The following is a 15,237-nucleotide window of genomic DNA, read 5'->3' on the forward strand; positions in this document are numbered from 1 at the left end:
AGATATCATTATATGATGTAAATCATGAATCATGTGAAAATGGTGCAAACTAATTGTTTACAAATATTCAGAATTCCCAAAACATCAAACCTGGTGAAGAAACTGAAGTAAGTGATGCCATTAGATTTAAAGTCTTAAAGGGTTCATTAAATCCATTTATTTCTTATTAAGAAAAACTTCTAAGAAGCTTGAAAAGACGGTGACTGGACTCGTTAAAGTTTAACTTAGAGAACCTTCTTTTTGAACTCCATAGACAGTGTTTCACAGAATTTTGGATCCACGGCACATATTTCACATTAGAAAAATCACATTGATCATTTTCCCCAGCGCACCAGACAAATTGGGCTGGGCTCGCATGAGCCAAGTGAGGAAACATTATAACAGGGAGCCGTCTGCACCGGGAGCCGGTCACAGACCGCAGCCTCCGGGCTGGGCACACAGCAGGAGGGAGGCCAAGGAGCCCCCCAACCAGGCTGAGAGGACCCCAGAGACCCAGCAGCCACGGTCAATAACAGCCCCGGTGCAGAGAGCGCCCTCCGAGGAAACACTGGAGATATGGGTAAAATGATAAAATAAATAAGAACAGGATACAATATAAATATAAGTATAAATATAAATAGAGTAAGAAGATTAAAAAATGAATAAGAATAAAATCAATAAATATTAGGTAAATCCTAAATTAATAATAGAATAACAGGATAGAATAAATAAGCATAAAAAATAAATAAACGCTAAGTAAAAGCTAAATTAAAAAGGTGGGTCTTGAGCCTGTTCTTAAAAACATGCACGTTCTCTGCGGCCCTGAGCTCCTCCGGCAGGCTGTTCCACAGACGAGGACCGTACCACTGAAAAGCTGCCTCTCCGTGAGTATGTGTCCTGACTTTAGGGACAATCAAAAGGCCAGTACCAGAGGACCTCAGGGTCCGCGAGGGTTCGTATGGTAGAAGCAGATCTGAGAGATAAGAAGGCCCAAGACCATTAAGACATTTAAAAACCAATAAAAGAACTTTAAAATCGATCCTGAAACACACGGGGAGCCAGTGCAGGATTCTAAAACCGGTGTAATGTGGGCCCGCCCTCTGGTCTTCGTCAGCACACGAGCTGCCGAGTTTTGCAAAAGTTGTAAAGTTGAAATATTCTTCTTAGGAAGACCAGAGAGCAGGGCATTACAGTAATCAATGCGACTGGTAATAAAAGCATGCATCAGCATCTCCGTGTTGGCCCGAGAGAGAATAGGGCATAGCAGACATGGCTCGGTTTGTCCCCACTATAGATTTTTTGCTTTCTTCTGACCACTACTCACGCTGGGCCTTCACCTGGGTCAGAGTTTTCACCAGGACCAGGTCGGACTGACTACTTTTTCTTTTCAGATATTTATATATTAGGGGTGCAACGATACTCGTATCGATATTGAACCGTTCGATACAGTGCTTTCGGTTCGGTACGCATATGTATCAAACAATACAACATTTTTCATTTATTTTATCAACTTTCCTTCTGACGATGCTGTCTGTGTTGAGCGCTCAGTGGATCTGCGTTCGACTACTCCGCCTAGGCTGCACTGTCGAGCGCAGATCCACTGAGCGCAGCGCAAGCTAGCGAGACAGAAGCTAAACTCGTTGCAACATGGCAAATTGAACCTCCCCCACCCTCATTCAGATCTGGCCTTTGGAACTATTTTGGTTTTCATGTGACGTATGACCCTGAAGGTAAGCGCGTCATGGACTAAAGTAAAACAGTATGTTGGATGTGCCACGCAATGCTCAATTACATGGGTGGGAACTAGTGTGTTAGCGCAGTTAGCTCGTTAACGTGTTGGCCGTCCAGCCCCACGCACGGGGCGATCCGCGGTAGCTCGTTAACGGAGATTTGCCGTGTTGTGGCGTTAACGTCATTTCAGGTTTACGCTGACAGCACTAGTGGGAACACAACGAATATGACTGCACATTTACTCCGACAGCATCCTAGTGCAAAGACAAGTGGAAGCAGACAACAACAACAAGCAGCATGCTACAAACTTTACCCGAGTCATTTAGACAGCCGTTAGCACATGATTCTCCTTATGGGGACCTGATATGTTTAATATGCTGCTGAGAATATAGCCCAGAAGAAGCGTATAGTACAGCTTTTATTTTGAAAGAGACATTTCTCTGTAATAAACTCTCTTTTCCAAAGATGAGGGATTCCTCCATCAGATAGATTAATTTTTTTATTACTTTGTTGTTTCAGCAACATTAAATTTAAAAACTGTACTTTTGAGTTAAAATATATATTTATAATTTTAATAAATGACAAATTAAAAAAGCATGAACATTTTTTTGTATCGAAAAAATATCGAACCGTGACACCAAAGTACCGAACCGTGAATTTTGTGTATCATTGCACCCCTATTATCTATAGGGGCTATTAGCTATTATGGGCGGTGTTGTCTTCTTCTTCGTCTTCTGTTTACTGGCAGTTGGCAACCCATTTAATTAGAGCAGGTAGTTGTACTGCCCTCTAGTGGTAGAGAAATAATTGTTCTGCCCGTTATTCACGCTGATCGCTTAGAGTACTAATGAGGTGGAAGCAGATAATCTCCCACAGCACACCTGATCATTTCTCACAGCACACCTATGTTTGGGAAACACTGCCTCAGACGGCTATGACCTGGACGACTGTGAACCTTCGCAGACTTAAGAAAAAGTCTGAGTGCAGGGAAAAAGCCAAGTCAGGTCCCTCATTATACAGTAGTTACAAGTCAGTGACTCATCCCTCGACTATCTTGAAAACCTAAAACCTCGTTCTGAATCCGAGAGACCTCAGGGGTCGTTGGAAATCTTGAAGTGTGACCACGACTTTTGGAAAAGAGGAAATAACCTGAATATAAAATGAGATATTACTAAAGGACAGAACAAGATTGATGATGGTCCTCACCTTTATTATTTTGGACAGGTGAACACACAAATGTATTACTAAGCCCATCCAAGAACAGCAGTTGATAGCTCACACATAACATTTACATGTCATTATAGAGAATGGAGGTTGCTGGAGCAGAACAGATGAAATCCCTGCAGCTGTGTTATGTCATATATCATCTCTGTGTTAACAGAGTGTAAAGGCGGTGGGAATACGAACGTGCAATTAAACATATAACGCCAGCCACCCTCTTAACAACCTGTGCAGCCTAACTGACAATCATGCAGAAAGATCCACTTGAAGACAAGAGTATAAAAGGCAAAACACGCTATTTTATTAGCTTATTTAACAGCGCCGTAAAATGATAACAGGCCCGTTACAGTTTTACCAACACCGTGTTTTGCATGGAGCCGTATTCTGCCCTGTAAAATTTTCCCAACATTTGCCTTTTCCATCCAGCAGCTGCATGTCAACAAGGACCTGTGCCTGAGTTGTTAGCGCTTCTGCTATCATGCTTTATTGTGCCACACAAAATCTGGTGAAATGGGCCATGATACAGTAAAATGTGCTTTCATGAGCTGCTTAGTTTGAGGGCACGGATACTGTTGTGGCAGCCGCTTTCATCACGTCTCCTATTATTAACCTTAGGGTGCATTTTGCAGGGAATGATACTGTGTACTGGACAGACATGGGACTGAACAGAATATCCCGAGCCAAACGCGACCAGACCTGGAGGGAGGACGTCATTACCACCGGCATCAGCCGTGTGGAAGGCATTGCTGTTGACTGGATCGCTGGTTAGTACCGTCACTGCTGGAGCCCTCGAGTCATTTCCACAGGCTGTCAAGTTTGTATCGATTGTTGAAATTTCACACTTTAGGTGCCACGCCTCTAGTTATAGCACCGAGTCGATGTCATTGTTGCGATCTGAATTGCCAAAAGCCATTAGGCTTTGGTGACAAAGTGCAGGCAAAGAATTAGATTTAATGAACTGTGTCTTTAACTTCTGTGTCCTGGAGGATGAATTCTACTTTAATTACATGTATGAATATTGCTTCTTTCCAAACAGGCAACCTGTACTGGACAGACCACGGTTTCAATCTAATTGAAATCTCTCGCCTGAATGGTGCATATCGCTCAGTGGTCATATCAGAAGGACTCGATCAGCCCAGAGCCATCGCTGTACATCCACAGAAGGGGTAGGAAATGACTCTGTGCGTGTGTTTGTTTAGCCTACAATCAGTGCCGTCTGTATACTTTTAGAAACCACTTACTGTAAACAGCAGATATATTAAATACATTTGCTGCTAAAACTAGAAACCAAAGCAGGTCTTATTAAGCCAATTCTGGCTCATCGCATATTCGCTCAGTGGCCACTTTATCCAGTCAGCCTATTATATGATACCACCATAGCTCACAGAACCCGTTAATATCAAATTCACAGAGCGAAAAAAATGGCTGACTTAGACTCTGGTGTGGCTGCTGTGTGCCAGACAGGCTTGTTTGGATCCGTCTAAAGCTTCAGATGTCCAAGGATGTTCACTTACAGCAGCACAGTAAAGCAGTCAGAGTCTCCAGTAAGCAGCACTTACTGACACGACGTTGCCAAGTGTGCTGACTTCTGCTGAGCCATGCAGATGGCAGGCTGTACCCGTCCTGCCTGCTGCCAGCATCCAGTGTGGCTCACGTTCATCCTCATAATACTGATCGCTCATTATTTTAATTATACAACCTATTTCAGAGATACTTGTCCACAATTTACCTCTTTTAAGAGAGTGGTGGAGAGTAAAGTGACATTTAGGGAAGCTTGCTTTGTCGAGCAGGAGGATAATTATATGAATGCATAAGAACATGTTACAATGTATCCAAATGTGCTCTAAGCATTAATATGCACCATCCTACAAAGCAAATGTTACCTAAACAAAGATAAAAATGTTTTCAAAATCTACAGTTCAAATAATAAATGAGGTGTATCTGGGCAGATATCTGTTCTGGACCGAGTGGGGTCAGAACCCCTGCATCGGCCGTTCCCGCCTGGATGGATCAGACCAGGTTACCCTGGTCAGCTCGGGCATCACGTGGCCCAATGGAATTTCCATAGACTATGAGGTACAGTCGCACACAGATAATACATCATGTAGAGTACCTGTCTCCTTGCTCACCTTACAGTCTTGTGCCTAACATTTAACCATACAAAGAGCTGCAGTTTGTGTTATGCATTTTAAAATTACCTTCCAGGAAAATACATTATATTGGTGCGACGCACGCACGGATAAGATCGAGAGGATCAACCTTGAGACCGGTGAGAGCCGGGAGATTGTACTGTCAATGGCCAACGTAGACCTGTTCTCCGTGGCCGTGTTTGGGCCTTACATCTACTGGTCTGACAGGTAATTTGTTATTTTCTCAAATGCAAACTCTTGCATTTGCCTGCAAAGCCTTTATAGTAACCTGGCAGCGCCCTTCCCTCCTTTCAAGGCTTCCAAGGAGAAATATTACACAGCAGGCGCAATCCTGTTTTTTTAATACTCCAGACAAGTATTAGTGTTTGTTTTAGGGTTTGACAAAGGTCTGAAATTAAAAACAAAATCAATCAAAATGTATTTCTATAGCACATTTAAAAAGACATCAAAGTGCTTCACACGAGTGCTGCAGGCGAATTCCAACAATAGGCAAAGAAAAGAAGATAGAGTAATGGTTACAGTAACAACTACAGTTATGTAACACAAATGCAGACCAGGTGGAAGTCCAAACTAATTAGCTTCAAAGGCTACGTTGAACAGGTGAGTTTTTAAGAGTGATTTAAACGATTCATTGGATTCTGACATGCGGATATCAAGTGGAAGATTATTCCAAAGTTCGGCAGCACGGTCCCCTCTAGTCTGTGATGATGACAGCGAAATAAAACTGAATTTAGATGTAGATTCTGATGTGTATTGACAAAATGTCCTCAGTGCTGAGTTTTGTTTTAGTGTTTTCAGCTGAAAGGATGTCCTGCAGCATGTCTGTGTAACTTCCCCATCCTTCACCCCGCCACGCTCACACAGAGAACCTTATTATTGTTCTTCTCCGACTCTCCTCACTTTCAGGGCCCACTCGAACGGTTCAATCCGACGAGGCTTGAAGACGGATCCCAGTGAGGCTGTGACCATGAGGAGCGGTCTGGGGGTTAATTTGAAAGATGTGACGGTCTTCACCAGAGGCAGAGAAAAAGGTGCGTTTTCAAACATTATAGCCGCACAGTTTCACTTCCTGTCTCGTATTATGCTCGCAGATTTTTATGCAATCGAATTGCAAATTTGTGGCTCCCAGACCGTAGATTGGATTTTCATCTGACTTGTATAGGCGGGCCAATTTAAACGTGATTGCTCACAGCAGAAACGGCTGCCAGTGACTAATCAAACACATGTTGTGCTTTGAAGGCACCAACCCCTGTGCCAGAAGTAACGGAGGCTGCCAGCAGCTGTGCTTCCACCTGGGCAGCGGTCGCCGGACCTGCTCCTGTGCACACGGGCGCTTGGCAGAGGATGGCTTTGCCTGCGAGCGCTATGAAGGTTATCTACTCTACTCTGAAAGGACTATCCTGAAAAGCATCCACCTTTCTGATGAAAATGACCTCAACTCACCCGTGCAGCCTTTTGAAAATCCCGCTTTTTTCAAGAATGTCATAACGCTGGCCTTTGACTACAGTCAGGAGACAGCTGGAGCCAACCGCATCTTTTTTAGCGATGTCCATTTTGGAAATATCCAGATGATTAACGACGACTGGACGGGAAGATCCATCATCGCAGAAAGTAAGTGGATTCCATATTGACAGCGTTTCTGTTATTTTATGTCATCTAACAAGTCCTCTGTGGGAAGCTGCAGGTCCACCACAGACGTTGAAGAGTGTGGTTTTCTGCAGTGTGGGTTAGCCGTATTTGTCACACCGCGTCTTTGCTTGGTGTGTTTTCAGTCGGCAGTTTCATGTGCCTGACATCTGGAAGCTTGCACTTTATGCACAGAGCTGCATGTTTGTACACTCTCTAATTTATCCGTCCTCACCTGTACCTGTTTTGGCTGTCTGCTGGGTTGCAAGCCATGAAAATGTAGTTTGACTGTAAAGTGGCACCGTGGCCGACGCTGCTCCGATGATCCGTCTGCTTGGAGGAAAGAGTGCATCTTTCTCCTGTAGTTAGGAAGCAGGGTTGTTAAGAAGTCAGTGTAGCACTGATGTACGTCAAGAGGGGCATTTCTTCTTCAATCGGTTTTTTTACTCTTTTACTCCTTTGAAAAGACCGAACCAGCCTGGTTTAAATGAACTGTGTTCCAAGCTTTCTGCACACTGACTGAACATGGACCGATCTGGAGTCTGACTGGAGTCAGATGAGCAGCAGAAAGTCCCCGTTCTGCACAGCTCGCGTCCTGTGGCATTCAGTGACGTTTCCACAGGGAGCAGAGCTCAGCACCTTCCCACCGCCCCCTCGCGCGGAGAGGCTGGCACAGTGTTACTGAGCCACTCTCACCCACCCCCGACCCATCTTTAGCGCTCCTGCTGAGGGAGCTTTCTGCTTATTTATTTATCTTCTAGAAATGAACAAGCGTTACCAAGAACCATCTGTCAGGATTTGTAAGTGTCCTTCACACCTTCAAACTTGTGAAATGCATAATGAAAGTGGTGATAATAATAATAATGCACGACAATACCACTGGAAACAAGCTCTTTTGATGCAGCCACAGTGCACAGAGAAATACCATCCTGTGGCCCTGCTGGTTCCTAATGAGTTTGTTTGTGTGTTGATTAAAAGCAGCACATCCACCTGCTCCATACTTCTTTTCATGGACCACGTTTAGGCAGCGGTGGATCTACTTCTGCAGTATCTTCTCTTTTATTCTAAAAGTTTCTGCCCGAATCCTGTCATTGAGGAAAGGTGAAGATGTTAATCATCTATATTTCCCTAATTAAACTCTGTGTCCCCCATTAATTAGTCCCTCGCCTGGCCAACAATTTGAGAGAAACTCCAAGCTGCCAGACGGCTTTTATTGCAAGCTATTAATTAGTGGTCGGCTGACTCAGGTAGAGTCTTAAGTATTCTGGAGTTTGGTTTATGGGTTTTTATATACTGGGGTGCAGCCAGATTAACTCATACTGGCCACATGTTTGCCATTCAGACAGTTAGAATTGGCTCTGACGGACAAAAGCGTGACGGGAAAAATCACGAGACAATCGTTTGACAACTGAATTACTTTAATGTTCACTTAATTAATGTTTGTATCTTAGCTGTTCTTGATGGACTGTTGTTCTCGACCACCTTTGGTGGCGTCTCCTATCGGGACTTGGGAACATCTGAGACACATAGTCCATATGTGGCACAGATGTTTCTGTACAGCAGCGTTCCCCCCTTTAAGGTGTGGCGGATAAATACAACAAAATAAAATGATAGGACCGAGACAAAAACTGGGATTTTGTAAATATAATAATAAACGTGAATTCACTGAGTAGTTGTGTAACTTTATTAGCAGCGTCCTCCAGAAATGCACCAACAACATTGAGACTAACATCCTCCTCTCGGGTCGCTATGGTAACGCAGAAATATTTCTTTCAAAATAAGACACACAACTACATCACGGGAAACCGAGTTAATGATAAAAACCCTGAAAACCATAAATTTCACACCCGAGCCTCAACTCTCACAGCCCGGTACCAGACGAGTCATGGACCGGTACCAGGCCGTGGCCCGGGGGGTTGGGGACCGCTGGTGTGCACTATCCCAGCCTCTATGTGTACGCGGTCCCAGCTAGCCTTACTTCCTGCTGCTATGTGTTGGACAGTCTCCGGGGCACCTTTGCCCTGATCTGAAGCCTGAGTCCTGACGGTTGGATCTTTAGAACAATAGCTGGTGTTTGGTATGTGTATGGGACTTACCAGGGAAACTGACCACTCTAGCATTAGTGCCTTGGATGTTGCACACCTTAATATGGTCTGTGTTGAGGATCCAGGATATACTGACGAGAAGTGGGCTCATGGACACATGGGTGGATATTTTCTGCTGGTGCTTTTGCTGTTGTTTGTTTTTAAAATCTTTCTCATCACTTTCATAACTTAGATCAACAATGCAGTTATTGTGACCTTACTTCTCCACAATAGTGATATTGAGAAACGCTGAAAGTCATATTCAGTCGATAAATCGAAGGGTAGAAAAAGAAAACTGCAGTGAGTAATCAAACATGAATATGACCAGATTCTCTGCTGAAAATCACGTCTCTCTGGAGGTTCCATCTCTGTCAGTCATATTCATGCAATAACAAGAGAGACTGCAAAGGTCTTTTCATATTCTGTGTTTTGGAAATTGGTTTGCCATGAAAACACATTCGGTTCCTGAGTGACTTTAGCATCAACAAATAGCTGTCTGTCCAGTGTAGTGAGGCATGAAGTTATTTCCCTGTCAATCAGAAAAGAAACACGATCCCAATTCTAACACAATTGGAGCCTGCCATCTGTTACAAGCAAAGTCAGTACTTTCACACATTTATACACAACAGACAACTCTGAGGTTTGGAGCCCGAGATGACAGCGGCATATAGCTGGAATCTGCATTTACAGATAAATAAATGAACAATAAACGTAATGAATGCCAGCTCCAAAGTGATTATTTCTTTCGTTTTACTCTATGTGATGTTTTAGATGGGCGCTCTTGCTCTACTACGATTATTTTTCCCATGTGACTCAGTTATTCGCTAGAATAAAAAGGCAGACTCGTAACGCCGACTCTCATTCAGGTCACTTTGTTGCTCCGTGGTCTGATGTTTCTCTCGTTTCAGATGTGGGTTCAGTGGAAGGTCTGGCTTACCACAAAGGTTGGGACACTCTGTACTGGACCAGCTCCACTACATCCACCATCACCAGACAAACTGTGGACCAGAGTCAAGCGGGCGCCATCAGTAGGCAAGCTGTGGTGACGCTTTCAGAGGAGGACCACCCACACGTCCTGGCCCTGGATGAGTGTCAAAGGTCAGTCGTCTTTCTCATAATGCACTTTTCACCATTCGCTCATGCATCTGTTACTTACATGTGGGACTTTAGCTCAGAATATTATCTGCTTGGTATTTGAGGTGCTCCAAGTTTGATCACCACAAAGGTGATTGTTCTCAAGGACAGTTTTGCTCTTGTCATGCCGCGCGCGGCATTCCAGTCACATTATCACGCTCCCAGTTCTATTTCATGGTTCAAGAGCGTATATAACAACATAAACCAGTCATGAGTATTTAATGGGGGTGAGCGGTTCTAGTTTAATTATTGCAGTGCAGCACCTCAACCATCTAGTTATGCGTTACACATAATCTCTTACTTATGTTACATGTTATGTGTAATACTGTGAGCTGTGACTCAGGCAGTGAGTACTCGCTGTGCTCGGCCTGCGCTCTGTTTCAACATCGCTCATCTTTACAGGTGGTTGTAAAGGCCTGATGTTGAATTAGGAGCAGTGGGCAGCTGTTTCTGCAGAGTTTTGCCCTTTTGTGCAATAAACTCACTGCTCAGAAGTACATGCCCCTTCCTGTAGGCTTCCTGTTTGCTTCCTGTTTGCTTCCTTTTCGCTTCCTGTTTGCTTCCTGTTGGCCTCCTCTTGGCTTCCTGTTTGCCTCCTGTTTGCTTCCTGTTTGCTTCCTGTTGGCTTCCTGTTTGCTTCCTGTTTGCTTCCTTTTTGTTTCCTGTTGGCTTCCTGTTTGCTTCCTGTTTGCTTCCTGTTTGCTTCCTGTTTGCTTCCTGTTGGCTTCCTGTTTGCTTCCTGTTGGCTTCCTGTTTACTTCCTTTTCGTTTCCTGTTTGCTTCCTGTTTGCTTCCTGTTGGCTTCCTGTTTACTTCCTTTTCGTTTCCTGTTGGCCTCCTCTTGGCTTCCTGTTTGCCTCCTGTTTGCTTCCTGTTTGCTTCCTGTTTGCTTCCTGTTGGCTTCCTGTTTACTTCCTGTTTGCTTCCTTTTCATTTCCTGTTGGCTTCTCTGTCACACTGCAGTGTTTTAGATCAGCGAACAAATTGTAATATTAGACAAAAATAACAGTAAATACAAAATGGAGCTTTTACATAATGGTTTAAAAAATATGATTTTCTATTGATAAATAATTTCATTGATTAATTAAAAAAAGCTGATTAAACCTGCCCATGTGAAAAAGTAATGACCCTAATAAACATAACTGGTTGTTTCGCTCTTGGCAGCTAGATGTCATTTCTGCTCTTTGTTATCATTGAACCCTGAACTCTGAGGCCTGCAGGTCTCTGTTCTGGGTTCTTCTGTGACCTCCTGGATGAGTCGTTGATGGACTCTTGGAGTCATTTTGGTAGGCCGGCTGCTCCCGGGAAGCTTCAGCACTGTTCCAGGTTCTCTCCATGTGTGGATAAAGACTCTCGCTGTGGCTCAGTGGAGACACAAAGCCTCTGTAACCTTGTCCAGACTGATAGATACCAGCGACTTGTTTCTCAGCAGATTACGACATAATGTGTTGATGATCTGAAACAAGTGTGTGAGTGTGACAAATACGAAAAACAAACAAAGGAAACGAAGAAATCAGGAAGGGGGGATACTTTTCCACATCACAGTACACACCTGAACCTTTTCCCACGTCCACGAGCTGAAGTCAGCTGATTACTGTTCAAGGAAAAGAATTATTGATGATTTTCTTCAATCCATCGATCATCATAATTGAAGAGCCTTTGTAATGCAAGTCATGACAGAATCGTAACTGTTATGTGGTTAGTGAGTTAGTACAGTCATGCATTGCTCCATCATGCCGGCGCTGCCTGTTACGCATTTTTATTAGAAGTACAGCTGACAACTATAATGCATCGCGCTCAGGTTTCTCCAGAAAGTCTGTAAATAAATTACACTTGATTCAGAAGGCTGTTGCCAGTTTTAACTAGATCATATTACTGCTGTTTTAAAATCCATATACTGCCATCCTATTAGTTGTAGGACACATTTTATGACCCCCGTTCTTGTCTATAAATCTATGCATGGAGGTGACTCTTGACATGGTGCCAAGATGTGCCGAAAACAGAGTCTGAAATCCAGAGAGTGCTGCTGCTGCTCGCCATGAAGACCTGCGGTCACACCAACGGTCGCTTCCTGGATCTTTGCACTACAACACTGATGTGCTGCCTCTGCTCTGATGTAGTACTACTGTAGTACTGCTGTGGTACTGCTGTGGTACTACTGTAGTACTGCTGTGGTACTGCTGTGGTACTACTGTAGTACTGCTGTGGTACTGCTGTGGTACTACTGTAGTACTGCTGTGGTACTGCTGTAGTACTACTGTAGTACTGCTCTGGTACTACTGTAGTACTGCTCTGGTACTACTGTAGTACTGCTGTAGTACTGCTGTAGTACTGCTCTGGTACTGCTGTGGTACTACTGTGGTACTACTGTAGTACTGCTGTGGTACTGCTGTAGTACTGCTGTAGTACTGCTCTGGTACTGCTGTGGTACTACTGTGGTACTACTGTGGTACTACTGTAGTACTGCTGTGGTACTGCTGTAGTACTGCTGTAGTACTGCTGTAGTACTGCTGTAGTACTGCTGTAGTACTGCTGTGGTACTACTGTAGTACTGCTGTAGTACTGCTGTAGTACTGCTGTAGTACTACTGTAGTACTGCTGTGGTACTGCTGTAGTACTACTGTAGTACTGCTGTAGTACTGCTGTGGTACTGTTGTAGTACTACTGTAGTACTACTTGACGCTGCTGTAGTACTACTGTAGTACTACTTGACGCTGCTCTGGTACTGCTGTAGTACTGCTGTGGTACTGCTGTGGTACTACTTGACGCTGCTGTAGTACTACTGTAGTACTACTTGACGCTGCTCTGGTACTGCTGTAGTACTGCTGTGGTACTGCTGTAGTACTGCTCTGGTACTGCTGTAGTACTGCTGTAGTACTGCTGTGGTACTACTATAGTACTGCTGTGGTACTACTTGACGCTGCTGTAGTACTACTGTGGTACTACTTGACGCTGCTGTAGTACTGCTGTGGTACTGCTGTGGTACTACTGTGGTACTACTGTAGTACTGCTGTGGTACTGCTCTGGTACTGCTGTAGTACTACTGTAGTACTGCTGTGGTACTGCTGTAGTACTGCTCTGGTACTGCTGTAGTACTGCTGTGGTACTGCTGTGGTACTACTGTGGTACTACTGTAGTACTGCTGTGGTACTGCTGTAGTACTACTGTAGTACTGCTGTGGTACTGCTGTAGTACTGCTCTGGTACTGCTGTAGTACTGCTGTGGTACTACTGTGGTACTGCTGTGGTACTACTATAGTACTGCTGTGGTACTACTTGACGCTGCTGTAGTACTGCTCTGGTACTGCTGTGGTACTGCTGTGGTACTACTGTAGTACTGCTGTGGTACTGCTCTGGTACTGCTGTAGTACTACTGTAGTACTGCTGTGGTACTGCTGTAGTACTGCTCTGGTACTACTGTAGTACTGCTGTGGTACTACTGTGGTACTGCTGTGGTACTACTTGACGCTGCTGTAGTACTGCTCTGGTACTGCTGTGGTACTGCTGTAGTACTACTGTAGTACTGCTCTGGTACTGCTGTGGTACTGCTGTGGTACTACTGTGGTACTGCTGTGGTACTACTGTGGTACTGCTGTGGTACTTCTGTGGTACTACTGTAGTACTGCTCTGGTACTACTATAGTACTGCTGTGGTACTACTTGACGCTGCTGTAGTACTGCTCTGGTACTGCTGTGGTACTGCTGTAGTACTACTGTAGTACTGCTCTGGTACTGCTGTGGTACTGCTGTGGTACTACTGTGGTACTGCTGTGGTACTTCTGTGGTACTACTGTGGTACTGCTGTGGTACTGCTGTGGTACTGCTGTGGTACTACTTGACGCTGCTGTGGTACTGCTGTAGTACTGCTGTGGTACTGCTGTGGTACTACTTGACGCTGCTGTAGTACTACTGTAGTACTACTTGATGCTGCTCTGGTACTGCTGTAGTACTGCTGTGGTACTGCTGTGGTACTACTTGACGCTGCTGTAGTACTACTGTAGTACTACTTGACGCTGCTCTGGTACTGCTGTAGTACTGCTGTGGTACTGCTGTAGTACTGCTCTGGTACTGCTGTAGTACTGCTGTAGTACTGCTGTGGTACTACTATAGTACTGCTGTGTTACTACTTGACGCTGCTGTAGTACTACTGTGGTACTACTTGACGCTGCTGTAGTACTGCTGTGGTACTGCTGTGGTACTACTGTGGTACTACTGTAGTACTGCTCTGGTACTGCTGTAGTACTGCTCTGGTACTGCTGTAGTACTGCTGTAGTACTGCTGTGGTACTACTATAGTACTGCTGTGGTACTACTTGACGCTGCTGTAGTACTACTGTGGTACTACTTGACGCTGCTGTAGTACTGCTGTGGTACTGCTCTGGTACTGCTGTAGTACTGCTCTGGTACTGCTGTGGTACTACTATAGTACTGCTGTGGTACTACTTGACGCTGCTGTAGTACTGCTGTGGTACTGCTCTGGTACTGCTGTAGTACTACTGTAGTACTGCTGTAGTACTGCTCTGGTACTGCTGTAGTACTGCTGTGGTACTGCTGTGGTACTACTGTGGTACTACTGTAGTACTGCTGTGGTACTGCTCTGGTACTGCTGTAGTACTACTGTAGTACTGCTGTAGTACTGCTGTAGTACTGCTCTGGTACTGCTGTAGTACTGCTGTGGTACTACTGTGGTACTGCTGTGGTACTACTATAGTACTGCTGTGGTACTACTTGACGCTGCTGTAGTACTGCTCTGGTACTGCTGTGGTACTGCTGTGGTACTACTGTGGTACTGCTGTGGTACTTCTGTGGTACTACTGTGGTACTGCTGTGGTACTGCTGTGGTACTGCTGTGGTACTACTGTAGTACTGCTGTAGTACTACTTGACGCTGCTGTGGTACTGCTGTAGTACTACTTGACGCTGCTGTGGTACTGCTGTAGTACTACTTGACGCTGCTGTAGTACTGCTGTAGTACTACTTGACGCTGCTGTAGTACTGCTGTGGTACTACTGCAGTACTGCTGTAGTACTACTGTAGTACTGCAGTACTGCTGTAGTACTACTTGACGCTGCTCTGGTACTACTGTAGTACTACTTGACGCTGCTGTGGTACTGCTGTAGTACTACTGTAGTACTGCAGTACTGCTGTAGTACTACTTGACGCTGCTCTGGTACTACTGTAGTACTACTTGGCGCTGCTGTAGTTGTCGGTGCTCCTCTTGTTTCCCTCCTGATGGTGAAACTCTCTGAATGCTGGTGTTTCTGCAGCAGCAGATCTTCCGGATCGTTCCGTCGAGCAGGGTTAGCCTTCAGTTGT

The 15,237-nt window shown here is 44.7% G+C and overlaps 1 protein-coding gene across 6 annotated transcripts in view; it reads left to right on the plus strand.

The window, feature by feature from the left end:
* lrp1bb (low density lipoprotein receptor-related protein 1Bb) overlaps positions 1-15,237 on the plus strand; it is a 250,031-nt gene that overhangs the window by 169,356 nt on the left and 65,438 nt on the right. For all 6 annotated transcript variants that reach the window (XM_040027788.1, XM_040027789.1, XM_040027783.1 and 3 more), the window contains 7 exons: positions 3,561-3,695; positions 3,968-4,097; positions 4,881-5,007; positions 5,137-5,288; positions 5,988-6,112; positions 6,321-6,692; positions 9,700-9,889. In XM_040027788.1, coding sequence (XP_039883722.1) covers positions 3,561-3,695; positions 3,968-4,097; positions 4,881-5,007; positions 5,137-5,288; positions 5,988-6,112; positions 6,321-6,692; positions 9,700-9,889 — 1,231 coding nt within the window. The remainder of the gene's footprint in view (positions 1-3,560; positions 3,696-3,967; positions 4,098-4,880; positions 5,008-5,136; positions 5,289-5,987; positions 6,113-6,320; positions 6,693-9,699; positions 9,890-15,237) is intronic.

The sequence above is a fragment of the Simochromis diagramma genome, unplaced genomic scaffold (genome assembly GCF_900408965.1).
Source record: "Simochromis diagramma unplaced genomic scaffold, fSimDia1.1 OVJJ01000343.1, whole genome shotgun sequence".
NCBI classification, from domain to species: Eukaryota; Metazoa; Chordata; class Actinopteri; order Cichliformes; family Cichlidae; genus Simochromis; species Simochromis diagramma.